The sequence below is a fragment of the Mustela putorius genome, unplaced genomic scaffold (genome assembly GCF_011764305.1).
Source record: "Mustela putorius furo isolate JIRA1106 unplaced genomic scaffold, ASM1176430v1.1 tig00000831_pilon_pilon_pilon, whole genome shotgun sequence".
Classification (NCBI taxonomy): Eukaryota; Metazoa; Chordata; class Mammalia; order Carnivora; family Mustelidae; genus Mustela; species Mustela putorius.
This window is the reverse complement of record NW_025421490.1, coordinates 5,118,648-5,145,689: the sequence shown is the minus strand read 5'-3', so window position 1 is coordinate 5,145,689 and position 27,042 is coordinate 5,118,648. Positions and strand designations below refer to the sequence as shown.

General features: G+C 39.3%; 1 protein-coding gene across 4 annotated transcripts in view; it reads right to left on the bottom strand.

Annotated features, from left to right (window-relative positions):
- The window catches only part of CDKAL1 (CDK5 regulatory subunit associated protein 1 like 1), a 647,814-nt gene that overhangs the window by 137,052 nt on the left and 483,720 nt on the right, over positions 1 to 27,042 (bottom strand). For 3 of the 4 annotated variants that reach the window (XM_013060790.2, XM_004761260.3, XM_045085086.1), the window contains 2 exons: positions 25,429 to 25,485; positions 21,642 to 21,822 (listed from right to left, as the gene is read on the bottom strand). In XM_013060790.2, coding sequence (XP_012916244.1) covers positions 21,642 to 21,822; positions 25,429 to 25,485 — 238 coding nt within the window. The remainder of the gene's footprint in view (positions 1 to 21,641; positions 21,823 to 25,428; positions 25,486 to 27,042) is intronic. The other variant, XM_045085085.1, reaches the window with a different exon arrangement.

Genomic DNA, 27,042 nt, shown 5'->3' with positions numbered 1-27,042 from the left:
TTACAACTCTTTTTTGTTTATTTCCCCCACATACAACAGATTCTGTGTTTTCTGAAGACTATGTTCAAAGACAGAAGGAACTGTGTTCTCGCTCCGAGAAAGTGTTAAAGTTGGGTCTTTCCTTTTGGCCCACTGGGAACTTACAGTCAGGCATAACCTACAGCCTTACCATGCTGCCCTTTGCAGGGCTGCCATAAGATCAGATCAAATATCAGCAAAATGCTTCACAGTGTCTGCATATAGTAATCACTAAATAAACAGCATCTCCTATTATCAACATGCAAGCTTCTTTGTTAGTCTTCTGGTGACCATAACTCTGTAATAGTTCAATAATATCTTACTGCAAGCAAAGATTTAATACACGTCTACTCAGCCACAGTTACAAAGATGGGAGCCTTGTAAACTTTCTTCATAAATGACCAGATGTGTGTCTCGATGAAGTCAAGGAACAACGACATGTTGTGGAGCAACACCTGAAAACATCATCAAATTGTTGTTTTCTAACCAATGCTTCAGTTCATATGGAAACCTCCATTACAGTTGGTTGTTTCTATATGTTTTCAAATTTTCAAAAGCAAAAACTAACTCCAGCATCCTCCGATTTCACCTTCCAGAATTAGAATTGCCTTTACGGCTTATTCTATTCCACGTACCTCACTCTGGCTTACAAAGTCGGACCTGCTCTGCCCTTTGCTCATCGAGCCTTCCTGCATGTGTCCCTTCCCACAGGGGTCCCTCCCTCCCCTATAAGACTTGAGCCATGATGTCTTCCCTTTGGTTTCTCCATGCTCATCCGTTCTGAAGGTCTCTGTGTGAAAGCCACAGCTGGCTCCTGGTTCGGATCAGAGTTCACACACCACCTCTACATAGAGGTAGGTCTCTGCTGACCAACACAATAATTCTCCCCAGTCTTTATTTATTATATTCATCTATTAATTTGCAACATAACCTCTAGTATTTTGCTGATTTTTGTTTGTTTGCTGTTTTCCTCCCTGGCTAGAATATACGCTTCCTGGGAAGAGAGTCCTTGCCGATGTTGCCCAGCACTGAGGAGTCAGGTGCACCGGAGAACTCAATAAATACCTGCTGAGTGCACGGGGGAGAAAAAATCATAAAGGCAGTCCTCCTGATTATATACACTTGGCAAAAACCTTTAAATCTGCATTTAAAAAATATGGGAGACAATTAAGTTTTCATGTCCTTATGTACAGTTTCTTGGGTCCTTTCTATCAGGCTTGGCAAGTCTTTGACATGGGGCCTACTGAAGAATACTGGGCCTGGAAACACAGTTTTTAAGGTAATGAAATTTTATTTTATCTAGTAACCAGGAAGTAAAAGCTTATTTTTACATTTTATTTTTGGTTCATTTTTTAAACTGTTAATATTCCGGGCCAAGATGAAAAGAGTACTAACCACTGATGATTTTAACAATTAAACAGGTATTAAAAACAAGACAACGGGCCCCAAACAGAGTTGTTTACGCTAGGCCCTACATTGCCAAACCAAGATATAATTACAGTTCTGGTGCCAGAAATGTACTCTGAAGCCAGTCCATCAGGAATCACTTGATCAGCACCGATTAGGTCATCTGCCCGGTAAGACTCTTGTAATACACATAACCCCCACTCCTGCTCCCTCTGCCTCTAAATCTCTTGTTTTGTACAGCTCCTCAGAGCGCCTTTCCATCTGCTGGATTGGATGTTGCTGCCCCATTCATGAGCTATCGGCTAAAGCCATTAAGATCTTTAAAATTTACACAGGTGAATTTCGTTTTTTTAACACGTTTTGTATGTGTGGTTTTTTTTTTTTTTTTTTTTTTTACACATAATTTGTATGTGTTTTGTAGATACAGACACATATACCCTATTTTTGCTTTCTCCTCCTGCCCCCATTAGTTTTGCTGGTGAATAGGTCTCTCTCTCAATCTCTCCTTTTTCAGGCAATCTCTACACCCAACTTGGGGTTCAAACTCTTGACCCCGAGGTCAAGAGTAGCATGCTCTACTGACTAAGCCAGCCATATACCCCTTTAATTGTTTTCTTAAACTGAAGACATTAATGCCATATAATTGGTTCTTAACCTTCTGTGGGATAAAGATCCCTTTAAGAATCTGATGAAAACCAATGAATCCCTCCGTAGGGGGTAAATACATATAGACTCTTAGACTGTTCTACACAACTTCAGTTTCCAGACCCTCAGAAGCCTTTGGGCACAGTAACCGAGGCCAAGAAACTCATGTGTGGTTTTTAATTCCCTCTAGAATCTCCTCAAGGCATAGGGATTTTAGAATATTCATCTTACCACCTGCTAAGCTCAGAATGCCAGCTTATCTTTTTTGTTTTCTATTTTAAAAAAATCAAGAAAAGTAAACGCTACACCTTTACCTCCCGGAAACACAAAATACTGTAAAGCTCTGTGGTAATGGTTTCGTGCCCACAGATGACAAGGCAGGGGTGTCACTTAACACTCTTTACATCATGCTGAGTTGCAATACTCTTAGTAACACAGTTTCAATTCAAAGACAGAAACAGTGTTGTGGAGCCAAGTATTAATAAAAGCAATTAGTAAAATTTAAATGCAGCTCTTAACTTTTAAACATATGGCGCCCTATAACTTTGTTTTTAACTTGGTGGTTTGGAATTGGGCCATACTTTTCCATTATAAATGGTGGTTATACTGCAAAGGAAACAGTCAACAAAACTAAAAGACAACCGACAGAAAGGGAGAAGATATTCATAAATGACATCAGATAGAGGGCTAGTATCCAAAATTCATAAAGAACTTATCAAACTTAACCCCAAAAGACAAATAATCCAACCAAGAAATGGGCAGAAGACATGAACAGACATTTCTGCAAAGATGACATCCAAAAGGCCAACAGACACATGAAAAAATGCGCAACATCACTCAGCATCAGGGAAACCCAAATCAAAACCACAGTGAGATACCACCTCACACCAGTCAGAATGGCTAAAAGAAACAAGTCAGGAAATGACAGGTGTTGGTGAGGATGCAGAGAAAGGGGAACCCTCCTACGCTGTTGGTGGGAATGTAAGCTGGTGCAGCCACTCAGGAAAACAGCATGGAGGTTGCTCAAAAAGTTGAAAATAGAGCTACCCTATGACCTAGCAATTGCAATACTGGGTATTTATCCTAAAGATACAAATGTAGGTGTCCAAAGGGGCACGTGCACCTCAATGTTTATAACAGCAATGTCCACAATAGCCCAACTATGGAACGAGACCAGATGTCCACCGACAGATGAATGGATAAAGAAGATGTGGTATATATACACAATGGAACACCATGCAGCCACGAAAAGTGAAATCTTGCTATTTGCAACGATGTGGATGGAACAAGAAGTTATTATGCTAAGCGAAAGAAGTCAATCAGAGAAAGACAATTATCATATAACCTCACTGATATGAGGAATTTGAGAAACAAGATAGAGAATCATAGGGAAAGGGAGGGAAAAACGAAACAAGGCGAAACCAGAGAGGGAGACAAACCATAAGAGACTCTTAATCTAAGGAAACAAACTGGAGGTTGCTGGGGTTGGGGGGAGAGATAGGGTGGCTGGGTGATGGACACTGGGGAGGGCATGTGCTATGGGGGTGCTGTGAATTGTGTAAGACTGATGATTGACAGATCTAATAAATAATATGTTACATGTTAATTAAAAAAAATTAAAGAAAAAAGAAAAAAGAAAAAAAAGTCTGTGTGACTAGGAACGAATTTAAAATGGAAAAAAAAATGGTGATTATCTTCTGGTAGACCTTTCAAGCTGGCAAAACCCAAAACAATAACACAACAATGAACAGTCCAGACAATTATTAGACCTGCAGAGCATTTGCCTTGGTTCAGCTGTACTTAAGTGCAGCTTACAGCCTACTTCTGGGAGTGTTCTTCCAGTATCAGGCTACACTGGACTAATCTCAGCGTGCTCGGTCTCCCTCTTTAAAAGGCAGTTACACAAGCACATCCTTTGGGGTCTGAAGCTCCATTTTCGGAGGTTTCTCAAAGTTTCAGTTACAACCCACATGTAGTCCATCTTCCTTACAGGAGTTTCAATAAAAAACTGTTTCCCCCACCTCATTCTCTTTCCAGTGATGCTTGGCATCACTCGCTTGGTCTTTGATAGAGTACCAGGCAAGTAACTTGGCCATAATTTCATGCAGTTTATACTGTTTTGCTTTGTGAGAACTAAATGCCAAGAAGGAAGACTCCACAAGACCTACTGAAGGATAAGCAGACAGATAGGGTCACATTAAAGAACACTAGGAGATAATTAGCAGGAGAGTCGGTAGGCCACAGGAAACCACCCTAATCAGTGCTTGGTTCATCACTGTTTTGTTTCCTGAAAAATATATATATTTTTTGGACCATGACATCTAGATCTAACGAACTGGTTAAGAATTGAAGATGAGGGACTATGACGGCTTTTAACATCTAAGATCCTCAAAATTTTCATTTTGTGTTTCTCCTGTTTTCAATACAGATTAACAAAAAGGTCAAAGTGTGAAAGAAATTTGGGCACAGCAAGGGAGAGCTTACACCCTGGATCTCATTTGAAGCTGGTCTTGGGGTGAAAGACAACATGGCAATTAGAGGAGAGGCAAAGGGAGCAGGTTAGAGACGAGAGACAATGCCAGAGCATAGCCCTCTATCTGATTGTCATGGCCTCAGCATGGACAGATACCCCGTAGACAGCCAGAACGATACCAGTGTCGGCCTATGGCCCCCTCCCTGTCCATTCATCCATTTTGCCCTTGGCATGGAGGAAGCACTGGGCCATCGCTTTCCCTCACCAAGCCTCAGGGAGAAGATTCCTACATCTTTAAAGCAGCCTTACTGGTTAACGTATTTTGCCTTTAAATGTATAAGATTTTGGCTCTAACATTCTGTATTTAAAATAGAAAATCAAGGATTCTGTATTTTAATCAAGTCTCTTCGAGCTTTACTTTAGGCCCTGTTTTTCCTTCTCCCTGGCCACTAAATTATAGACAAAGTGGTTAGGAAGCAGAGGACAGAGCCAGAATTGCTTGATTTAAAATCACAACTCCATCACGATCTGTGGAACTCTGAACAAGTTCCTTTTATTCTCCGTGCCTCAGTTTCCTCAAATGTAAAACGGAGGATGGGAACAGTCATTCCCTAGGTTACTGTGAGGATGAAAGGCATCGATATTTGTAAATCACCAAGACTGCCTGGACTACCCAAGGGGCAAACCACCAGCATCGTCCAGCTCACAGGTCAGAGGGATTCTTCCTTCAAAGCCTCTCTAGTTCCTTCCTTCTACCTGTTCTTAGGTCCACCACCAACCTCTTTGACCTCACAGCAACACTATTTCCTCAGCTGCTCCATTCCCGCCTCAGCCTTTCTCCATTTTGATGCACCCTACATGTGGTTTCTAATTTCATTTCCTCCAACACTACTGAAATCGGGCCACTCCTGTGCTTAAACACAGTGGCTGTTGCCTGCGGACTACAGGTGACGCCTTCTGATGGCTCAGCGTGAGATCATTAGCTAAGCACATTCTCAAGGGCTAGCAAGGTTGTGTGTGATCAGAGTCAAATCCCCTTGGCGGGTCCCAAAACACTTCCCAAAAGGATCCTTCTCATTTTTCACGCCAAACCTTGCATTCTAGAAGGACTAAATTTCTCATCATTTTCCAGAAACACCTGGTGCCTCACTCTTGGTACCTCACCTTAAAAGTTCCTTTTCTCCCGCCAGTGACTTTGATCATTTCACTCGTAAGGCTGAGAGTTTTAACTGCCCTTTGGATCATTACAGCCATCAAGACATACTGCCTTGTATCATCACCCTTTATGCCATCCTTCTCCTCCTCCTCCTCCTTTCTGGATTATATGCTGCTTGAGACGAAGGAACCACCTAGAATGGCAGCATGCCATTAATATGGGCAGCAGCACCCAGCCCAGCCCCTTGGTGTAGAAGTTTATTTGACATTAGGTAAATTAATTCGTGTTATTCCAACTGCAGTTCTCACCATAATTTTTAATAAAATATCAGTAGCTCTGATTGCCAAAGTGATCAAGAAACTTAAACCATTCCCCCAAAGCCATGTTTTGGGTCATGGCGGTCAATGGGACAGCTGTGGTCACTGTTCGGGCGTGAGGAGTGCTGCAGAGAACCTGCTTCCCACTTCCCATCTGCTCTTGCACCACTATGGCTGCCAACAGAAGATAAAATCAAATTAAATTTTTTCACAGTGGTCTTTACGTTCTTTACTAGGATAGGATTTCAGGTACCTGACACATTATTCATTTGGGTAACCTCTGTACAACTTTGGAGAACACACTGATTTTCATTTTAATAGCGTTTGAGTGATTCTGGGTTAACTCGGTAAGAAGAATGAAGAGTTCTGTTCTCTGGGGCCCTCAATGTTAAGAATTAGTATCAAGTTAGTTGGTTAAAGGGCTGTCAGTTACTGCTTTGGATTAACTCTGTATGGCCCTAGTAATACGATTCACATGTTTTTTGTGCTTGATTACAGAACCCACGGGAATTTACCTGTAGAATCTTTCCTTTCCCTTTTCCATTTGATTGTCCTAACAAAACACGTTCAAAGAACCCAGAAAGTGGCTGGAGAGGATACTCTGTGATTTCCTAGATAACACAGGTTGAGAGGAAAGGCAGTAAGGGATACAGCAAACATGGAAAGTATTTTCTGAATCCAACAGAATGTCTTTGACACTCAGTAGTATCCAGAGAGAGAGCTGCTGGGTTGCCATCATAGCATTTCGAGAGTAATATTTCACTCATCGCCTATGAATTCCTAAAAATTAAAGACACGTCATCCATTAATTTTTCTAGCTCCTCTTGACTCACCCAAGTTTTGATCCGTGCAGTTTTTGAGGATAAAAACTCTGTATGTACTGTCTGCTGTGCAAATATGCAGATACTACAAAGAAATAAATTTCCACCTTTCCAAGTTTACTCTTCCCAACATGTCACTGCACCCTCAACCTGAAGCATCTCACTTAAAAAGAGAATAGTCTAACCATTAAAAACTGTTAGAAATAATTCCAAGATTTAAAATGAATGAAAACGAAGGAATGAAAAGTCTTTCAGACAATGTTACTGTGGAGGCCTGTCCATTTTAAGACGGAAAGTGTGAACTCCACTAAGATTTCCGAGGTCTTGGGGCCTACTCCTTTCCTTCTTCCATGATTCCGTCACACACTTGGGGTTAAAAATTCTTACCTCAAAATGGGTAACTGCAGAGTGGAGAGGCCAGACGATACCTTAACCAAGTGATCAAAGTTAGCAGCACCAATAGGGATGAAAGGACCCCAGGCGCCTCCAGATGTGACGTTCTGAGAAGACCAGAATATCATTCACTTAAACAGTAATCTAATCACAAGAGAAACGAAACCCAAATTGAGGGACATTCTATCAAATACCTGGCCAGTATTCTTAAAAAGTGTTAATAAATCATGAAAGATTAAAAAAAGAAAAAAAAAAAAAAGCTGAGGAAGTGTCTAGGTTCAAGAAGACCTAGAGATGTGAAAACTAAGTTAAGACCCTATCCTGCACTGAATCCTAGACCGGAAAATGAGAGCTCAGAGGATGTTGCTAGGACTCTTGAAAGACTGGAATATAAACTGTAGGCTAAAGTCCTGTACCCACATTGAAATTCCTCAGTTAGAAAATGATATCGTGATTATGGAAGATTCTCATTTTCTTAGGAAACACTCACTGAATCTGAAGCAGTAAAGGGGCAGGGTATCTGTCTGTAATCTACTCTGAAATTGTTCAGGGAAAAATGTCAGCCAGTCCGTCTGTGTATCTATCTAGCCAACGATAGGGGGAAAGCACATTTAGCAAAATGTTGAAGCTTGGCAAAGGGTCTGCTGGAGATGTGCTATTCCTACACCTTCTCTGTTAAGTTTAAAATCATTTTAAGGAGTTTACAATTTTTCTAGGGCCTATAAATAAAAACTCACTGCTATACTAGAAAAATAAAACTTTGGAAACCAGTACTTTTTTGGTTAAAATGTTCTAAAATTATTTTGAATTTCTGGGATAAATGTTTATTTTATGGTTTATAAGAGCATGGAGCAAGGAGTCAGAAAGAAGAGCCCACATCTCAGGCATTTTCACTTAATTGTTATAAAACCTTGGGCAAACTGACTTTTCTTTGAGCCTCAGCTGGTTTGTCTGTAAAATTTAAAAAAAAAAAAAATACCAGATATGTAAAAGTATGGTCAGAAGAATAACATGAGACAAAGTACATGAAAAGCACAGACTATGTTTCTTTCTGGCACACATTAACATTCAAACAAAGAAAGCTTCTTTCCCCTACCCACGTAACTTTTTTTTTTCTTAATTTAATTTGTTTTCCAGTGTTCCAAAATTCATTGTTTATGCACCATACCCAATGCTCCCATAACTTCTAATCTTACAGACCACTTCTATTTTATTATGAATAGCAAAAAGAAAGCCTCAGGACATTCATCTTCCATTATGAGCTATCAGAACATAACTAGCACAGTGTATTTTATCCATTTGAATGCTTATCTGCTCATATTTGATATTTTAGTCCGTAATTATGAGATAAATGTGGTTCTAAGAGGCAGGAATTAGAAAAGCATGTCATGTTAAATTGCCAAATATATTTTGTTGACCTACAAACACATTTAATATTAGCTCTATTACTGGGAACTATACTTACAGGTCCTTTGGAAGGTTATAAATATGAAGTTATTAATGAACCATAGTTATCACAGAAAAATAATAATATAAGATAAAAAATAAGATCATTATAAGGTTCTTTTATCTTTAGAAGTTACTCCAAAGAGTCTACTCACTTCTAAAGTTGTTAATAAAAAGTGAATTCAAATTGAATATTACAACTTTAATAAATCAAGTTCATATAAAAGGCATAAAAGAATTATGTAGATCCTTGCAACTTTTCTGAAATTTATATAAAACAAGGTATGTAATCACCATAGAAAAAAGTTAGAATGAAATATAATAAAGATGACTTTCCAAAGGATAGAACTTATATTCACCTGATTTAATATGAATTCACTCAGTCCATCTCAACCCTAATACCTACCACACTTCAGCATCTGAGATAAAAAAAAACCACCTATCTCCCTACTGTTTTGTGGTAATTAAAATTCATAAAAGAAGCAAGATAAAAATAAATGCCAACAGGAAAACCAAAAATTAATCATAAGAAACAAATCGAGTGTATTTTTTCTACAGAAGTTTTCTTTTTGAACAATCTTCTGTAAGCTGACTACAAAGCACAGGAAGATTACTATCATCGAATTTAAGGCTCTGAAATTGTACTGGACTCTCTGTTGTCCTAAAGTTGATTTATACAAACCATGGGTCCAAAATACAGTCATCACTGATCTTTTTCTTACAAAGGCTTGTAATTAACAGAAGAGTCCCATGAAAGGACTTTAGGTATCAACAAAAAACATCTGTATCCTTCTTATCTTTATCATCCTAAACAAAGAGCAAGTTCACAGAGACATGGCTCCGTCCTGGGGTTAGAGGCTACCCACGTCCGGCACAGGTGTAGTCCTGTGGGTCTGCTTATATGCAGTGACTTATATGCAGTGACTGCTCATCACGGCCGGTCAGGGCCCAATAAAACATCAGGCAGTGCTCCGTGGTATGCAGGCAAGGGTCAGATTCAGGAGGCAGGAAACTAGGGGGAGCAGTGAGGGTACCTGGAGAAAAGGCTAGCATTTTCTGAAAAAATGATTAGGGCTGAGAGGAAGCAGGAGCATGGTTTTAAAAGAAAAAAAATCCCTCGTGGCAGGAAACAGAAATAAGGACGTCACCAGTGACCTCTCCCCGAGCTGTTCCGTTCGGTCCCTGGACAGGCTCCTGGATGGTGAGGTACCCCACCAGCCGTGGCCATGTCTATCTCTTATACCCCCAAGAAGACTTTCCTCTTGGAAACAGCACTTCTTTTCTTTCATGAGATCCTGATAAAACGTTCTGCTTTTATTTACTCCAAACTAAATATATTTGTCAAATTCTCTAATACTTCCATTTCAAGATGGTAGACAACCAAAGGGCTTAATAGTACTGGCCAGGCCAAGGTATTATCGACATTGGCCGACTTCCCGCTACATGACTAAGGCTGAACAATTCTTGTTATTTTCACATTCTTCAAAGCTCCAGACATTATCACCCTGTTATCCTTTACTCTTCCAGTGTGAGAATGTGATAAGAGGAAAGTACTCAGTTTTAAAAGGATTTAAAAAAGAATGCTCCCCCATCAGAGCCCCAGCTTCTTCAAACGCTCCCAAATTCAGAGTTTTCTACAGGTTCAAAATACACACACACACACACACACACACACTCATGCACACACAGATGATAAGCTTATCTCACCGTACTTAGAACAAAAACACAAAAAAAGATAAAGAGGCTACAAGGAAAAAGGCAATCCTGTAACCGCCATGTAGAAAGAGTTTGGGAAGAGATAAAAGCACGTCGGTAGAAGGACAGAGATCAGACAAGGGCAGGGGTCTGGAGGGTCTGGCATTTCTCCTTCTGAGTAGAAGAGGCCTAGGCCTGGTCTAGGAGAACACCAGTAGCGCCAGCAAGCACAAAGGCAGAAAAAGGATGTAATGCCCTAAATTTCTGGCATGTTCAAGGGTCCTTGTAAAATGTTCTGGCCTACCAGTATTTGTCCGTGGGCCTGGAATCAATCAAAAACCAACAAAGTGACTTCTGGACAGCAAATTAATATTCTCCATGGAACACAAAATTACTTTGCTGACATGGAGCTAAGTCGAAGACTTGGAATTATTAAGTCCACAGGAAAAGTATTTATTGAGGGTCTAAGGAATAAGTCCCAGAGACTTCTTAAAACTGCCCTATTAAGTCTCCAGACCTGTCTTGGGCAATTTCCTAACTGGGCTTTCCGACTCTTTTATTCTTTGTCCACGGCACCGAGAATGAGCTTTCAAAAACAGACACATGACCACCGCTCGTCAGCAGCTCCCTGCCACCCACAAGAGGGGCTGAGGCCAGGTCCTGTGGCTGATAAGGCCATTTAGTCTAAGGTTTGCCTGTGCCTCCTGGCCCATTCAGTGACTGTACTAACCTTACACTCGCAGGCTGCTCTCGAGCCTACAAACAACAAACGGAAAACTTCGACACACCTCACTGTCCTAAATATCATGCATTTTTTGCTCAATAAATGATCCATGTTGTCTGTATTCCCAGGGCTCTTCATGTGCCGCTCCTCCTGGGGGGCTTGGGGCAGGGGAGATGAACATGGGGGCACTCTGGGAATGCCAAGCTGCCGGGCACTGTGAGAGCATAAGGTGTGCTGGGTCTTGCAAGACCCGAGAGTGGAGAGGGGGTGGGGAGCTTTTCTGTGAGATCCGGGTCGGTTAGGTCATTACTCGGAGCCTGGGTTTCCTTATTTGCAAAATGACCCTAATAAACTGTGAGAGTAAAATTAGGCAATCCACACCAAGGGCTCAGAGCAAGGTTGGACATACGCTGATTGCTAAACGAATGTTAATTCTTACCATTATTTCTGTCCTGGCATCATAATGGTGAGGCCTATAGACACTGCGCCTGTTGGGGAGCAACAAGGGTTGGTTTGCACAGACCTCGGAACCTGCATGTGTCACCCATGACACAGCATAACCTGGGTAGCATAAAGCTGAGAGCGATTCATTTATCTGTCTCCAAGAGCTCGACAATGCCCTCAGTTCAAACTATCTATCCCACTGTGGGCATATTAATTTCCTATTTATTGCTACAACAACAAATTAGCAAACTTAGTGGCTTGAAACAACACAAATTTATTATCTTAACAATTCTGTAAGCCAGAAGTACAAAATGAGTCTTATGGGCTAAAATCGAGGCATTAGCAGAGCTGTAGTCCTTCTGGAGAACCTGAGGGAGAATGTGTTCCTTGGCTTTTCAGGCTTCCAGAGGCAGCCTGCATTCCTGAACTGCTTGTCCCGCCCTGATCTTCAAGGCACATGGCTCTGATCCTCTGCTGTGTCCTCCTAGCTCCTCCCTAGAACTTGAACCCTCTTGCCTCCCTCTTCTAAGAACCCTCCTGACTACATTGAGCCCACCCAGATAACCCGCAACCATCTGCCATTTCAAACGCATTAACTCAATCACATTCTCCAAGACCTTTTTACTACTGCGGTAACACGTTCACAGGTCTGGGGATTAGGATGTGCTGTCTTCCAGGGGCCCATTATTCTCCCTAGCACAGCTAGGCCCACGGCTGCCATTCTGAGCCCTCATAAACCACCAAAGGAAGTATTAAGTTTTACTATCCCTAGTCAATTAATTGATTATACAGGCAAAAAGTTTTCAGATTCATAATAGAGTAAAAGATGAAAGAATTGGGAGATGCAGATTACATATTTCAAAAAAGAAAAGCACTTAGACTTTCAAAAAAACTTTCAAAAAATACTGTTTGAAAGTTGACCTTATAACCGTATGATAGAAAATCAAAGATTATTAAGAATTTCAAGGGCCTGGGGCACCTGGGTGGCTCAGTGGGTTAAAACTTCTGCCTTCAGCTCAGGCCATGGTCTCAGGGTCCTGGGATCAAGCCCCCCGCATCGGGCTCTCTGCTCAGCAGGGAGCCTGCTTCCCCCTCTCTCTCTGCCTGCCTCTCTGTCTACTTGTGATCTCTGTCAAATAAATAATTAAAAAAAAAAAGAATTTCAAGGGCCCTTAGAGATATTAAATTCAATTTTCTATTTGTTAAATAAACAGCATCTCAATAAAAATTCACACAAGGTAGAAGGTTCCCAACCAACTCTCTGGCTTAGAATATAGATCATTCTTTACTTCTATTACTACAGAGTCTTTATGGGAGACTAGTAAGTCATCTGCTGAAGTCGATACACAATAAAACTATGGTCAGGCTAAAAACTCTATCCAAAATGGAAGTAAAAAGAGAAATAATATGCCCAGAAAGGAATTTAAAAGATTAACTGTATTTGGAGGGATAAAATACAATGAATTGCAGAAGAATCCCAAGATATTCCTTCAAAAAAAAAAAAAAAAAAAAAAAGAAGTTAAAAGAAAAGGATGTTGAGAAAAGGAGTGTCCCTCCAGGTGTGTTTGGGAATTGGTTTAGAATAAAGAACGCTAGAAAATCTGGAGTATGAAGATTCCTGAAAATATTTTTACCTCTCCCCCAAAGAAAAAAGCTTAGTTTGAAAATAGGAGAATGTGTAAACAATGCGGTTATCTGATCAAGTAAGGCAAAAAAGCTGCGATGTAAAAAATGGAAATTGAGGCAAGTTGATGTACTCGAACAAAGAATTTTAGCAACATCTCGAAAAAGTGACAAAGCTCTTTCTGCATGCTGTATTTCTGTTTTGCCTTTCAAGATAATGTCCTGGACTCACATGCAGCTGAACTTGGGAGAGCCGTTATCTGTCACCGGATATGCTCTGTATATGATTCAGGAACAATTCCTTATTCAACATCTGCTCCAAGTGGTCACCCTGCCCTGGGATGAGCATCTCCAGCAAAAACTCAGTCCCTCACAGGGAAACCTTCTGTGGACACTTCCAGCAAAGCTGCCTCTGTCAACCCCAAGGGTGGCCCTTCGAGAGCTCAGGAACCCTAACCCACACTCCTCAGGGCTGAGTCCAGAAGAGTACCATGGCCTTGTCATTCTTGGGGTAAATATTCTAGAAACTGGGGCTAAATGAGTTATGGTTCTTTTTATGTTCACACATATCTGAAAACACAAACTTACTCTCTGGTTCCAAGATGTGAGACAAGCAAGCAGGGGGATTTACCACACCATTTAACATTTTAAATCAATACAAACATTCTAATGGCCACTCTTGCCACCTAAAGAACTTTCTTTTTCCAGGTCACAGGCCTCTTAAAGATTTCAACCCAACTGCATTATTTTTCATCAAAATTTTCTTAGAAAGAAACTCTGGAATTGATAGCTAAGGATCCAAAGACTTTTTAAACTTAAGTGACCTTTTCTAGGCAGACTAAGAATCTCAGCAACAATTTGAAAATACTGTTAGAGTTACTTAAGATTAATGAAGACTAATGAAGGAAGACTCAATCGAAAAGAAAATATAAACATGCAAATTTGACCTTTCATCTAAAAGTCTAAGGTCACTCTTGTTTAGCTTAGGGGATCTTACTATTAAATCTCTTATACATTAATAATCTTGCAAAAGCTAAGAAAAAAAAACATTTTAGTTTATCTTGTTTATGAAGATATACTGCCTAATTTATTTTCATTCTGAATTTAACAGAGTTATGCTCTTTTTTGGGGGCAGGGAATTAAAGATTAGAGAAAAATTCTCCCCTCCCACCTATGCAAACACAAAACTCAGTTGGGCTTTATCCTTTTGGTGATTTAAGTGATTAAGAAATACACAGAATTTCATTCATTTACCAGAGCTCTACCAGAAAACATTTAAAACTGGAGTTTATTTATATTAATACTAGGAGTCATATAAAGGTAGTTATGAAAAAAGGGGAACTTACACTGAAATTCTCTATTTGACATCACTTATGCCAGAGGGAGAACAGTTTCGGGGATTAGTTTTGGTGAAAATACAGTACATCTAAGACAACAAGAGACCATCACTGAGCGGCACTCTGCAGCTAGAAGGAGCGGTGACTTGAAAACAGCGGAATGTTTTTTTTTTTTTTTTTCAATACTAGGTTAGGATCTATCTTTACTGTTGATTTTCTGGGCAGGAAAATGGGAAATAAATTAGGTAAGAAGGAGCTGCTACCCATTTGCAGCTGTGTTTTACTTGAGTGAAGTCTGCTTGCTAAGCGGTTTCATCAAGTACCTGAGAGACGTAGACGATTGCTCATTTTTGAGAAATTTAAGAGAGCCATGAAGAGTCAGTGCACATCCTGTACCCTCTCCCAGACTGCAGGCCTCTAAGGTCTCACCATTAATGCTTAATTCTCATTATTCAAGGTCCTGAATGTTGTAAGGTGAGCCTGTGCCGGCTGCGGTTTTTACCTGGAGCAGAACTGCACACGGTAGAGAAGGGCTGTGGACTGCCTTGTATCTCTGTCCCCGAAAAGATACTTGGAAGTACTTGACCCCCGACACCCCAGCATGTAACTTTATCTGAAAAGAGGGTCACTGCAGAGATACCTCATTAAGATGAGGAGTCGGGGGGCGCCTGGGTGGCTCAGTCGTTAAGCACGTGCCTTTGGCTCGGGCCATGATCCCAGGGTCCTGGGACAGAGCCCTGCATCAGGCTCCCTGCTCAGTGGGAAGCCTGCTTCTCCCTCTCCCACTGTCCCTGCTTGTGTTCCCTCTCTTGCTGTGTCTCTCTATCTCTGTCAAATAAACAAGTAAATAAAATCTTAAAAAAAAAATAAAAAAAGATAAGGAATAGGGTGGGTCCCTAATCAAATCCAACCAGGGTCCTTCTAAGGAGACAGTCGTAGGATGACAGTTACATAGGGACACCATGTGACAATGGAGAGGAGGAAAGATTCGGCTACGTGGTCCCGAGGGAGCAGGCAGACTGTTTTGACTTCTCGTTTCTCTAGAACAGTGGGGCAATCAATGTCTGCTGTGTTCCATAGAAAGACAAACTTAAACTATTACTAGACAAACTTAAACTGTTACTAAACTTAAAATGTTACTAAGCGAAATGAACCAATCCAAAAAGGCTCCCTATCGCATGATTCCAAGTCCATGACATTCTGGAAAGGGCAGAACGATGGAGACAGTAAACGTCATGGCTGCCAGGAGTTAGGGAGAAGGGAGGAATGAACGGGCGGAACGCAGAGCAGGGAAGGGCAGTGAAGCTAGTTTGCTCGATCCTCTGACAGTGGATACATGTAATTACACATTATCCAAACCCGAAGAACGGGTGCATAACACTGAGAATAGAATGTAAGGGAAGCTGTGGAGTCGGGGCGATAATGATGTGTCAGCGTAGGTTCATCAGTGTAACAAACGGGTGGGATGTTGATCCTGGGGGTAGGTGTGTGGGCAGGGAGTCCGTGGGACGTCTGTGTCCTTCCCATGCAGTGTTGCGGTAAACCTAAAACCCCTTGAAAATATAAAGTCTAAAATACAACAAGAGGTTCCGCTATACCAGGACCGGGTTACTAAGATCTAAAAATGTAAGGAAGATGTTAAGGGGCTAGGGAGAAAAGATCAAAGAGGAAAAGCAAAAGCATCTGAAAGCTGATTTTAAGCAGTGAGTCTTGCTTCTGGCGGAGGCAAACGAGCTGGTATCAGACCAAGGATCTTGCCAAAAACAATTAGAAAAGGTGAATAAAAATGTATGATGTTCTGATTCAACATCAAAAACTAGCAAGACTCGAGAGAAGGTAAGTCTGCGAGCTTAGCACCTGGAGCCACTGTTCCCCTCTGGTAAGTACCACAGACTGTCCGATGAGGCCCTGAAGAGGTACACTGAAGAGGTACACTGATCGCTATGCTGCATGTGGCTTTCTACCAGCTCACGAGAGCTGACTATGTGCATCTCTTTCCAATTCCACGTTCACGCGTGCCACACAGGCAGTCGGAAGCTGGCAGCAGTCAATGGAAATGAACAAATGCTACAAGGAAGAAGCCTTCCCACCGAGAGCCGGTCATTCACCACCAGCACACCACAGGCTGCAATCGAAAAGGAAGGGCTAACCAGAAATACACCCAACCTCAGAAAGGCTGAAAACCAGATTCAAAAATCAATCTCAGATCAATTACAATAATCAATCCTTCCCTTAGAGCCTGGCAGAAGCACAATCAAGTCCTCCTAGGAGGAAGATACATTACTATCTAGAACCTATTGTTTCATTTTGTTTTTAAACAAGCAATGGTCACCATTTAACAAAAATGATCAGGTACTTGGAAAGAAAAGACAATGATTAAAATGAAGAAAAGAAAGAAAGAAAGAAAGAAAGAAAGAACGAACGAACCACAGAAACAACCAATATTACAACCAGATACTGGAGAATTCAGAATGAGCTTTAAGATAACTGAGTAATATGTTCAAAGACTACAAAGGAAAATATGAGGAATTTTACCAGAACACTAGAATCCATGAAGAAAAAAACCAAACAGTTCTGCTAGAAGAAGAAATTAATTAACTAAAAATTAGAAATTCCATAGGTGGGTTGGACAGCTGATTGAACACAGATGAAGAGAGGCTTAGTGAACCAGAAGACCACCTCACAAATATTAATGCACACACAAATTGCTTGGAGATGCAGACCATGACAGAAGGTCTGGGGTGGCAGCTGGAGGTCTGCCTTTGCAGCAGCCCCGTGGTGACAGCAGGGTCCCTCCTCGAGGGGACACGGTGTGCTACTACTGCTCTTGTTGGCCCAGTGACTGCTATGAATACCAGGAAACTAAAAAATGGGAAAAGAGGAAAAAAATCCAGAGACCCAAAGAGAACAAAGAATGAAAAGTATAAAAAAGGAGAGCGTAGACATTGGGGAACGTAATGAAAATACCTAACATATATAATGGAAATCCCAGAAGGGATGGAGAATGGAGCAAAAGGAATCGCTGAAGACAGAATGGCTAATATTTTGCAGAGTTGATGAAAGAGACCGGGGTGGAATGAAGAAGCCCCAAGAGTTCCAAGCAGGATAAATATAAAGAAATACCTGGCAGGGGGCTCCAGGAGAAAAGGGCTCATATTCAGAAAGCTAGAAAACATCACTGAGAGAAAGAGGAGATTAAAATAAAGAAGAGATACTTTATTCAAAGATGGAGACTCAGGTATTCAATGTCAATTTCCCCTCAAGTGATCTACAGAATCAAAACAATCTCAATCAAAATGCCAGCAAAATATTTTGGTGTAAGTTGACAAATTTCGAAAGGCAAAGGGCCAAGAATAGTTAGGACCATGTTGAAGAAAAAGAGAGCTGAGAGGTATATACCGCAGTGTCAACAGTTATTATAAATCTGTGGTAATTAACACTGTGATCTTGTAGAAAAATGGACAAACAGATAAAAAAACCAGGGTAAAGTTCCAGAAGAGGTGCACACATACAGACAGACACCTGATTTATGATAAAGGGGCCCAGGCAGAGAGTGGGCAAAGATGAGATTCCGTAAGTAACATTAACTCAAGTGGATATCCTTATAGAAAGCAAAACAAAGCAAAACTCTTGACCTCCACACCTTATGGTGAAACACAGATACATTCTATGTGGATTAAAGATCTAAAGGTAAAAGGCAAAATAGTAAAATTTCTTGGATGAGTACACTGAGGTGTGTATTCATGGCGGTGTGGGGAAGTAACCTGAAATAGGACTCCAAACAAAAGGAAAATCTGATAAATTCTACCATATTAAAACAGACTATGTCTGGTCTCCAAAAGACACCAGTAAGAAAGTGAAAAAACTGGTTAAAGAAAGATCAGCAATGATCTTTAAATTACCATGACTTGACTTGAACTCCAAACTCACAAATAATTCCTACAAATCAGAGGAAGGGGAGTGGGGGAGAAAGGAGGCAGATAAAGCAATAGAAAAATGGGCAAAAGGTTTGAATAGGGGCTTCATGAAAAATTACATCCAAATATTGTATCCTTATATCAACATATAAGTATTTGCTGTCATAAGTTAATAGGGAACTATAAAACCACCATTAGATTACAGTGCATTCCCATGAAAATGGCTACTAACAGAAACATAACAATGCCAAGTGTTGGCAAAAATACAGAGCTACTAACATGATTATACATCGCTGGGGGAAATGTAAATTTAGGCAACTATTCTAGAAAACTATTTGGCAATATAAAGCAGATCCACTGTACTTTTATGACCTAGAGGTTACACTCTTCGCTACACACCCAGCAGACATGTTTGCGTCAATGAGTCAAACGAAAGGTCTAGAGAAGAACACTGACAGCGGTATTGGTCACTGTCCTAATACTAGAATGCTGAACATACCGAACTGTCTTTCCACATCAGGATGGATAAATGTGCGTGTGATAGAATACTATACAGCAATGAAAATGGATGAACTATAGGCACGTGCAAAGACAGATGAGTCTCATTGCCATAATATTGTTTAAAAAAAAAAAATCTGGGGGCTGGAAGATGCCACCCCAGGACAGCTGGTGCCTGACTATTTCAGGGCAGATCAGAAGGACTGTCACAGCGCCTGAAATAAATATGGACAATCTCAACAAGCAATAGGTTCAACTCCAGGAAGAGAGATGCACAGATTTTTCACATGTGAAATCTTGGGACATATGTATTATCCTCAAAAGCTGTATAATAATAAACAACGAAGAAAAATTATTTACTGCTAAAGCTAAGTGTTTTACAAATTCAGTAGAAAAAGCCATCTCTTATTAACCCTGAACAGTGAGCCTAAAGACTTAGGCAACACTGTGTGGCAAATATTACTTTCACTGAAAAGCAAAAATAATAAGAATTACATTAAAAACAAAACAAAACCTCAGACATTCAAACACTGATAAATTCTTCCATTTATATCTAGTTGAAGAACAGGGCAAACGAGTGTCTGGTGTTACTCTAAGGGGTAGCACTTTCCGGCGGGGAATGGGAGAGAATGGATGGGAGGGGTAGGAGGCGGAGCTCTGGGCTACCGGTCACGTTCCAGGGGACACGGCAGTGTTCACTTTAGAAAAACGTGCAGCTGTACGTGTTTCTGCAGGTAGGTTACAGAGCCAAAAACGTTCTTACTAAAGAAGTAAAGTTTAAGTATGGATTAAACTATAAGGACAAGAGACCAGTACTTTCCAGGACCTGGGGAGGGAGGCAGCAGGAACTACAAAAAAGGTAAAAGGACATTTTGGGGAGCTGCTGGAACTGTTCTATCCCCGGATGGAGATAGCAGCTACAGCAGTGGGTGCATTTATCAAAATTCAAAGAACTGCAGACCAAAAAAAGTGAATTTTGCCATATGCAATAAAAGCAATTATAATTTAGACATAAAAGTAAGGAATTAATCTGACTTATTTTTGTTTGTGAAAAGTTGACTTCCATGGTGCTATAATCTGTTCTTTTTGTTGATTAAATTAGAAATAAAATTAAACAGTCTACCTGTAAAAGATTTTCTTACCTTTGTATACACAGAAACTTGGCAAATAAAAATGTCAAAATTTTTGAGAAAACAAAGAATGATATTCCCTTCAGTTTTGATGGGGGAATCAGACTTTAAAATATATTATATCTATGCAAATAAAAAATACATTTGCTATTTTGAAATAAAAAATCTGCATGTTTTAGGTTTGATATTCACATATGGCATAATAGAAAAAATAATAAGCTCCGGGTTATTTCTTTTAGTATTTATTCATGTAAGCTTTGAGGAAAATTAATGGTAGAGCATAATCTCTTTTAGTTATTTGAAACAAAACAGAAATTTCAGTTAAAAACCTATGACTTCCTCTTAAAGCTTATTAACATTTTTTCATCTTTGGCCAATGAATCTTGAAATTATATTACTTTAAGAACACTAATTTCTGGGGCACCTAGGTGGCTCAGTGGGTTAAGCCTCTGCCTTCGGCTCGGGTCATGATCTCAGGGTCCTGGGATCGAGCCCCACATTGGGTTCTCTGCTCAGCGGGGAGCCTGCTTCCCTTCTTCTCTCTCTGCCTGCCTCTCTGCCTACTTGTGATCTCTCTCTGTCAAATAAATAAATAAAAATCTTAAAAAAAAAAAAAGAACACTAATTTCTGAGGCATTCTGAAAAACAGGTTGCCTTTACTGGATCTTAAAACTTTTTCACATTCATTTTAGATTATCTTATTCTAATACATTTCTGAACATGTAAGGATGAAATTAAGCTGAGGTTCATTTGTGTGAAAGCAACACAAATCTGAACTAGAGAGACAGATAGCACGTACCAAATCTATTCCATGGAAATGAGGGAAGATGTGGGGCCCCCAGTAAGGAACAAATTATGGTAATCAGGGTAAACATGAAGCTTCTTTAGCTCACAGATATTTAAATGTAAGCTTCTTTTCAAATATCCAAGGATTTCTCTTATCAACACAGGTGATACCAGATTATTTTTTCCGCAAGTGTCATCAGAACCCCACTCCTCAAAAGTAAAAAAGGTGGTATTTTAGGGGCCTAAAGTTACTGAAGTCACCCAAGGTCCCCTGCCCCAGCCCCCATCTTGAAAACTCTCCATACTGTTTAACTTAAAAGTGATACCATGAGCCAGCTGTGTTTATTTATTTGAAATACAGAGAGAGAACACAAGCAGGGGGAGCAGCGGAGGGAGAGGGAGAAGCAGGCTCCCTGAGCCAGGGAGCCAAATGTGGGACTCGATCTTAGGATCCTGGGATCATGACCTGAGCCGAAGACAGACACAACCATCTGAGCCACCCAGGTGCCCATTAGTTAGTTGTGTTAAGCCAGGCAACAGAGTTGCATTTTTGTTAACTACTGGCTGATGAGTCTAATACTCTTTTTTTTTTTTTTTAAAGATTTTATTTATTTGACAGAGAGAAATCACAAGTAGACGGAGAGGCAGGCAGAGAGAGAGAGGGAAGCATGCTCCCCGCTGAGCAGAGAGCCCGATGCGGGACTCGATCCCAGGACCCTGAGATCATGACCTGAGCCGAAGGCAGCGGCTTAACCCACTGAGCCACCCAGGCGCCCCAAGTCTAATACTCTTTACAAGAGAAGTATCTTACCACTTGGGCTGGAACTTGTGCCATTTTCGCAGCAGGAGTTCCTGGTCTTGGGTAAAACTGGTTAATAAAGAGGCTTGGAAATCTGTACTCTTCCACAAGCTTCACTGTTTCTTGAAAATCTTGATCTGTTTCTCCAGGAAAACCACAGATAATATCTGTGGCCAGAGTTATTCCAGGAACTCTAGAAAACAACACAACAAACATGTAGAAAGCTGAATACAATCCATAATTATTCTACTTCTTTGACATTTTAAATGCCATAATTCCTTTTAAAAATAAATTTTATTTTTTAGGAAAGGGACGTTTTGCAATGAGTATTTATAGAGTCCTACAAACTGAAAAAGTTTATGGGTAACAGTAGTCCCTGTCATCCTGAAGGGACACTCATTTTTTATTCTTTTGAATGTCTCTTTGTTCTTTTTTTCTGTATTTTAAAACTGATGCTTACTCTGCTATTTCCAGACTTACTGATGTTTAAGCAGCATTTTACTAATTTCTCTACTACGGTAAATGAAGATTTAGCCCCTTAAACTACTCTATCCCTCCCCTCCCAATATAATCACTGCAGTTTTAAAATTAATTGTATTTCCATTAGTATAAACTGCAAAGATATTGCTCACTGCAGAGCCAACTGGTAAACCTACCATCATGTTTTCTTTTGTGACAACGTTTAATTTTTCTGAGAGTTAATAACAGTCTCTTAAAAAAGTTTTGCTGCATATTCTAGGTACCTATGTTCATGTTTCCAGAAGCTCCATCATATTGATCAAAAAACAATACTGTTTTCCAAACACTCAATGTACTACATACATAATTCATGGATTCTATTTTTTTCTGCTGGAAAGGCCATTCCTACTTTCTTCAAGTGTGTGTTGCTTTCATAACGAACCGGGTTTCATCCTTCTATGTTGCTCTTTGGTTTCCTCCCCCCGCCCCCCATTTCCCTTTCTCCTGAATCCTATGTATTCTTACTTCTTGATTACTCTATTCTGCTTAATTCTGGGGGAGAATTCTTTTAGGAACTTCACCAAAAAGAATGCCACAAAAATTACAAGAATGTAATGTTGTTGTTACTGTCTTAGCATATCTGAACCTGTCCTAATTCATACCATTGACTGATGGAGCCGCTGTGCAGAGCACTCCAAAGGGAAAAATACCGGCCATGGGAATTTCATACTTTTTTTTTTTCATGCTGGCAAGGTTCTGATGAGATGTGCAGATTCACTCACACAAACTATGTTCGCCACTTTCTGAAAGCTTTTAGGAGATTAATTTCATTCTTGATGTTTTTACATTTCATGATAACAGGCCTTGGATTAGGCGTATAAATCTTTGTACAGGCACAATCTGAACACTCAAGGTCTTTAGGTCTACCACATTTTCTTATATTACCATTTAATCATTTGTTTTAGAGATGCAACATCTTTTCTCATCTTCCTAAAGATACCAATTAAGTTTTTTTTTACAAGTTTCCTCTGCTCACTGCAACCAGCCCATTTCCTCCAGGTTCCTGTATGTTGGTCCCTCTCACTCATGGCTGAGATCTCCCATCAACAAAGAGTGACCCTGCCCTTTAATATTAAGGAATAAATCATCGAAAGCTTCTCATCACAGATTGATTGGGTAACAAGCTGCCTTTGTTTTTTTGGTAAGTCCACATGTTAGCATCTTGGAGGTCTTTTCTCTGTGGCTCTGGAGTTTCTCCATACTTATGCTACAATATTCTACTGTGTAATAACAGTGTAACAACGGAATAATATGAACAGTATTCATAACTCCAATATTATTCTCAACCCATAAACAGGAAAAATAGCCTCAAACATCACAAACTGTAAGGTACCTGACTGTATCAATTTTTCTATCTCCTAAATGCAGGTCTGTATGGATGAATAAAACAATTTATCTCATTTAAATATATTAGATATTTCGAGGCCTAAAAGAGGACAAAGAATGTGGCAAAGGGAAGTCAAATTATCGGCTGCCTAATACAAATGGCATCATAAACAGCTTTCCGTACTTGATTTGGATACTTTAATGACTGTGAAAGGAGAATGACACTTATTTTTAAAAATATTTCTTTCTTGATTTCTACTTAGTGTTACTAAGCTGTTAATTTGGCTGACCTTGGATTAGTGAGATAAGTTTCAAAGGCTGGAGCTTTTCTCTGTGATGGTAAATAGAAAAAAGAGGTAATATGCATAAGACAAAAATGAAACTTTAAAAAAAAGTCTTATTTTTTATTCTGACACAAAAACATTCTTTCTCCTTCAAAATTATCAAAATTACACTTGAAAATCATGAAAAACATGTTTTTGCAGTAAGCTGTAGATTAAAGGACCTTTTTCTAGACTTACTAAAGCATGAGGAATAGAAAAAGTATGTCAATAACTTTAATCAGCAAATGTTTACACTTGACTTTTAACTACTCCTGAACAAAAGAAATCCACAACTAAAACTACAAGTAATAGATCATAGCAGAAATGACAGAGCCAAGTCCCAGCTCCCCTAGGAAATTAAAAATAAAACAACTTAGAAACTGCCTGCGAAATATTATAGAAACCAAGACAACTGGTTATTGTCCTAGGCTATGAATCGCAATGAACTTGGCACTAGATTATGGGGTATTCCCAAAGGAAAGTACCTTACTGGTTCCCCCTCCCCCCAATGCTCCTTGATCCAGGATAGCTGAGCTCAGTATTACACAAGACCTGCTTACTTTGGCATGAAGGTCGCCAGTGAGAAAAGACAGAACTTTACAGAAGTCATTTTAAATGTTAAAAAAGGGGACGTTCAAAGTGTGAATACATTTGATAATCTATGCAAAAAGCTGACTGGTAACAAGGGAGAGGGTAGGTAAACTATGAATTTGTGACTTAGGTTAGCCAGTATTTAAAAGTAAAAGCAGTTTAATTGATTTCAAAGTATGTAAGAATATAAAGTATGTAAGAATATAAACTGATTGCCTATAAAATGTTTTCAAAGTGAAGACTACACTTTAATGTTAGATGAGGCTCATCTATACATTAATTTTATATATGCAAATGATGCTTCTTAAAAATACTTTGGCTTCTTAGGGGAACCAACTAAAAAGACTCTTAAATTTACACAGTTAATTTGCCTAAGTAAATTATTCTCTTCAGTTCATTAGAAAATCCAGAAAGTCTGAAGTGGACCCAATTCTAAATTAATTGTATATGATTTAAGTGGCTATGAGGAAATTATTAAAAACTGTAAAATAGAACATCAATCCAAATATTTAATATGCTAATAGTGAATAAATGCTGTTTTGAGAAGCAATGAATTTTCAAAATACCAAAATTTTTAAAAATAATCATTTCCAAATGTGTATTGAAGCTGTGAGTCTAATGAACATAATTACCAGGTATTCTATGCTTTTAAAATTTAAAAGACCTATATTTATTTTTTCATAGCAGTACTGGAGAATAATTCTGAAAGAACATGAAAACGAAAATGGTCAATTAGCTTAAATAATACATACATTCTGACCCAATATTTTTTCTGATGTATACAAGCTTTTTACTGGCAAAATGGGTTCATTAAGTAACTTGGAAATAGAACGAATGAGGAAGATTCCAATTACACATCTGCCTTGGCAGAGGTGGTGCTAGGATCAGTTATCCAAGTCTACCAAGAGGGTATCAGGAGGGTATCAGGAGGGTATCAGGAGGGTACGGCCTCCTTGCTGGCCTGAGGCAAAGAGAGCCCCAAAATGTTTCAAGACTTTATTATTTACCATGAATAAAAAGAAACACAGATCTACACCTACTTTACATGCCGCACTTGAATCATCTCAAGACTTCCACACTTGCAATTTGGTGTTTTACTGGCAAAAAAATGAGAAAAGGATGATTCTATTCATGCTTAGAACAATAAATGAGCTTCAAATTCTACATGTGAAAAAATTAATACTAATACATGTGCTATTTACCTGAAAAGAAAGACATAAAAATAATTGGAAAAAGAATCAAATCCATGGTAATGATGAGGCATAAACATATGATTAAAAGAAACATTTTTTTTAAGTTCTGAATGAAAGTAAAAACATACCTCAATCTATGGGATGCAGCTTAAAGAAGTCCTTAGAAATAAATTAATGGATTTAAATGTTTGTGTTAAAAAGAGAGAAACTCAACAATCTCAGCTTCCACCTCAAGAAACTAAAAAAGAGAAGCAAATCAAACTCAAAGTAGGACAAAAAATAAATTACTAAGTAAAGGTTAAAAAAAAAATCAACTATATAGAAAATAGAGGGAAAAAATCAGTTAAAGTAAAGGTGTCCTTTTGAGGAAAAACAATATAATTACTAAACTTAGCTAGACTGAGAAGAAAAAAGAAGACACAATGACCAACTTCAGGCATGAGGAAGGAGGCAGCATCACAGATGCTATCAATATTAAAGAAATACAAAGGGTATATATATGTATTACAACTTTATGCCAATAAATTCAAAATTTAAACTGAAATGGGCAAACTTTGTAAAAGACATAAATTAATAAGAGACTCAAGAAGAAACAGAAAACCAAAAGTCTTTTGTCTACTACAAAAATTGTATTTATAATTAAAAATCTTGCCACCAAAAGAAAACAATACAAAACAACATAGGTCCAGAGAGCTTCACTGGTGAATTACAGCAAACATTTAAGAAAGAACAAAACCAATTCTATGGAAACTATTTCAAAGATAAATGAGAAAGGAACTTATAAGTCCAGCAATAGCCAATATAAAAACCAGAGAAAGAGATTAGAAATAAACTTCAGACCAAATCTTTTCTTTCTTTCTTTTTTTTTTTTTTTTAAGATTTTATTTATTTATTTTAGAGAAGGAGAGATAAAGAGAGTATGCAAATGCACTCAAAGAGACAGAGGAGCAGAGGGGGAGGGAGAAAATCTCCAGCAGACTCTGCAATTAGTGCAGGGGCTAACTGACTAGGGGCTCAATCCCATGACCCCAATATCATGATCTGAGCCACAACCAAGAGTAGGACACTCAACTGACTGAGCCACCCAGGTACCCACAGACCATTATCTTTTATGAATAAAGAGACACTTAACAAAAATTAGCAAACTGGGCCCCCAAACATATAAAAAGTTTATTTATCGTGATCAAGTTTTAATCCCAGGAATGCAAGGTTGGTTTGACAAACAAATTTTAATTAATGCAGTAAGCCATATTAAAAGGATAAAACTTCCATGGTGATCTGAGTACATGCAGAAAACTCAGTTGACAAATCCAACACCCATTCATGATGAAAACTCTGTGTAAACAAAGAAAACTATCTCCACTTGATAAAGAGTCTACAGCTGTTATCATAGTTATTGATGAAAGACTGAATGCTTTTCCACTCAGATTAGTAACAAGGCAAGGATTTCTATTCTTACTT